We start from the raw sequence: 3,936 nt of genomic DNA on the forward strand, positions 1-3,936 counted from the left end.
CACATCATACATACGTTGCTAATTAGTACACACGGGAGCCAGCTCTCAGTGTGTGAATATATATATATGTATATATATATATATATATATGCATAATCCAAAAGAAAGTTGCTTAGTGCGTCCTTTTGGGGGAAGCCTAAAAACTATAAACGTTGGTACTGGTGTAGAGCTTATATTCAGATAAAAATAAACGTTACATTCTAAAATATACTGGGGCCTTTCTAATATTACTTGGTACTCCTTAATATAATGAAGCTCTTTAGATTAAAGGTACCATATATACACAACTCCGAGTACAGGATGTTCCGTTTATTTATTTATATATATACACACACACATAGATATTACACACCTACATATACACCAACACACGTATATGCATATATGTCCCATCACAACCAACACCCATTCTATATTAATTAAAAGAAATCTGAGGAGGAGGAACTTTAATAAATAGCTGATAATATTTTTATTTCTCCCCCCGTTTGAATGTTTTAAATTCATACATAAAACGTGATTTATTTCACAATACATGTTATAAAAGCACCACCAATAAATTGTGTTGCTATCCTGTAGAGTCATTTATACCGTGGAGTTTAATGACTTCAATATTGTTTAAATTACTTAAAACTATTATATATGCTATTTCAATAAAATGTGACATTCGCTCCCAGCCCCGACCTAGATGCACACACCTTGCCACAATTTTCTGTTCAACACATTAAACACAACCTATAGAGTAATATGTATACACACACACACACACACATCCCACAATATACACACCACAGCAAAGGTTAGAGTACAAAATTCGCTTTTTAATTAACTAAATTATCAGAAATAACAACAAATATAATCGTTAAAAGTACATGGCTCCACTTCGTTGTATAACACACACACTATATATATATATATATATATATATCGTATTATGTATATGCATACAATGTCTCTACACAACATATTACTTATCTTACATGTACATAAGTAACATGGTGTGTGTGTGTGAGCATGTATACACAAACATATATATATATAGAAAATCATATATACAGCGAGAGAGATATGGATATTACTTTTATATACACTCGCACTGTAGTATCCTAAAACAAGCACAGAACGAACATGTGAACATGTAAACGCATATAGTTCTATGTTTTATATATATATACTGCTGTTAATGTGTTGGAGAAAGTGTTTCACGAACACACACATACATTTATATATTTCCGTAAATTGTACTAGCCTAAAAACCGGTGTAGTCTATGTTGTGTCCCTTGATTTCCGTGACTGAGCAGTTCGACTTATAAAGGCTGAAAAGAAGGCTGAAAAAAAAAGCACTGGGAGTCGATGCCTCAGCATGGCCCTGTTCCAATAACTCGTATCTGTAGAATATCGATTTCTATATAAATTCTGTATTAAAATGTTTCTCTTAGAGCGAACCATGTGGCAGCATGTGTATCTTTTACATATGTATACTTGTGTGTATACACACAAAGCTCCAGCACGGTACTATACATGACTTACGCACATGTACAAGTCTGTATGTGTGTGTGTATATATATATATATATATAACAAACATATATACATGTAACAGCTAAGAGCATATTAATTGGACACTTGAATTAAACGGAAAAGATAAAAAAATTGTGGGGAGGGGCGAAAACAAGAATTAATAGTACACACACATGTATATATATATCATTTTATACACATATATATATATATAAAAACAAAACAAAAATAAAAATCTATAATCAACCAAGTGTAAACAAGTTACATGAGAAAGGAAGGATTTTTTTTTTATGTAGAATTAATGGATATTGGTTTTGAAGATTGTTAACGGTTGAAAACATGGGACCAATCGATACATAAATATGTATTTGTGTGTGCGTGTGTGTATATAAATATACATATATATATATTAAGAGAGAGGGGGGTGCACTCCCTTTCGACCTGCTTTCAATTGAAGTCTCACTTTTCAATTTGAATCAAAAACATGGACAGAAAAATTAATTGGACAAGATGTGAATTCGATCAACGAGAGATGAGGGACTATGTATATTTATGTGTGTGTGTGTGTGAGAAAGAGAGGGAGACTGAGAGTGAGTGAAACAACATACATAACTGATGTATTTTCGTGGCTTCACTGCTGACCTGGGGCTAAAGAACACGATGCTATTTAACCCCAGGTGAATAATATTGGAGCAGGCCTGCGATCAAACATCGTTCAGTCACGATCATCACGTCTTTTATTCAGTATATCTAATTCTACATCAACCAATGTGTCCTACATTTTTGTTTTCTTTTGTGACGGTACGATGCGGTTTAAGTTCAATTTTACTGCTATTTCTAGCAGGCGACCGACCATATTAGCGGCTCCACTCACTGGCTAGTTGTCTGTGTGTATATATATATACATACACACATATGTATTTATCAGTGTATATTTGTGTATAACTGCATGTAGATGTATGTTTTCGACACTAGCTCGTGTTGTGAATGACAGTGTGCATGCATGTATGTGTTTACATATATATATATATATATATTTATTCATTCTTGTATAGTAGTTTCAGAGTGTATACTGTTGTAAATGTGTAAGTTTGAGTAAAGTGATTGACTGTACTATTAGTTGTATTTGAGTGAGTATGAAGTAGAGAAAGAAGCTTGTCTGTGTTAAGTTAAAATGTGTACGAAATGTGAAGTAAAGGTGTTATTGTATAGTTTCGAGTAAATGAGTGAAACAAGTGTGTTTACGTCTGATTGCATGAGTGAGTGTTCCATTATAAATATATATGTGTATATATTTCTATAAATATGAATGAGAGGAGAGAAAGAGTAAAAAGACGGAACAGTGACAGAAAGAAGAGATAAGGTGAAGCAAGAAAGAGAGAGTAACAGTGTGATCGAATAGATAGAGGGAATCAGTGAGGGAGAAGGTAATATAAAACAAGATAGTATGGGTGAGTAGGAAGAGAGTGACTGTGCGAGTAAAGCGAGAGAGAGAGAGATAAGGTAACATGAGAGAGTGAGAAAAAGATACAGTAAATCGAAAGAGTGAGGGTGTGAGAGAAAGACGAGATAGAGTAAAAGGAGAGAGGGATTGAGTGAAGGCGCGTGTATGTATGTATGTATATAGTAGTAGTACAAGTGTTAAGTGTTACTTACCGTCAGCAAGGCTCGAAAGGACGAGAGAAAGAAGCAACACGGCAAGAGGAAAAGCATGGGACGCCATAGATAAAAAAGGATCAGGGGGAGAAATGTCCCCCCATAGAAATCACTTAGAGAAATTGCGCCAGAACTGGGCATGAATACATCCAATGAACCGTTCCACCACTTCCAATCTGTTTTAGCCTTGCGCTGCCGCCGCCCTCGATAGCGACTGCTGCTGCTGATAGTTGTGTTGTTGTGATGATGGTGGTGGTGGTGTAGTGGGAGGAGGAGTATGAGGAGTAGTAGAAGTAGGGGGAAAAAGGCAGTGGTGGTAATGCTGCTGCTACTGCTAGCTGTTGTAGTATTGTTATCGTGGTGGTAGTGGTGGTGGTGGTGGTGGTACAGCGGAAGGAGGAGTAGTAAAAGTGGTAGTACAATCAATGAGAGAGGGAGGAAGGGCAGAGGTAGTAATGCTGCAGCTACTGCTAATTATTGTGATGATGATGGTGGTGGTGGTGGTGGGTGTACTAATAGAAGTAGTAGTAGTAGCAGCAGTAGCAGCATTACTGTCAATGGCAGAGGGAGGAAGGGCAGTTGTGGTAATGTTACTGCTGCTGATAGTTCGTATTACTGTAGTGGTGGTGGTGGTGATGGTGACGGCGGTACAGTGGGAGTAGTAGCGCTACTGCTCAGTGCTGCCGATAGTGACTGTGTTGTCGTAGTCGTGGTAGTGATGACATTATAGCAGTAGCAGTAGTAGTAGTAGTCGTAGTAGTAA

At 36.5% G+C, this 3,936-nt stretch overlaps 1 protein-coding gene across 3 annotated transcripts in view; it reads right to left on the bottom strand.

Moving 5' to 3' along the window:
* Window positions 1-3,448, bottom strand: part of LOC106868723 (protogenin-like) — a 133,825-nt gene extending 130,377 nt beyond the window's left edge. For 2 of the 3 annotated variants that reach the window (XM_014914127.2, XM_014914135.2), the window contains exon 1: window positions 3,174-3,448. In XM_014914127.2, the coding sequence (XP_014769613.1) occupies window positions 3,174-3,240 (67 nt within the window). In that variant the 5' untranslated portion in view covers window positions 3,241-3,448. The remainder of the gene's footprint in view (window positions 1-3,173) is intronic. The other variant, XM_014914121.2, reaches the window with a different exon arrangement.
* Window positions 3,449-3,936: the final 488 nt, after the last annotated feature.

This window comes from Octopus bimaculoides, chromosome 23, assembly GCF_001194135.2.
Source record: "Octopus bimaculoides isolate UCB-OBI-ISO-001 chromosome 23, ASM119413v2, whole genome shotgun sequence".
Lineage (NCBI taxonomy): Eukaryota > Metazoa > Mollusca > Cephalopoda > Octopoda > Octopodidae > Octopus > Octopus bimaculoides.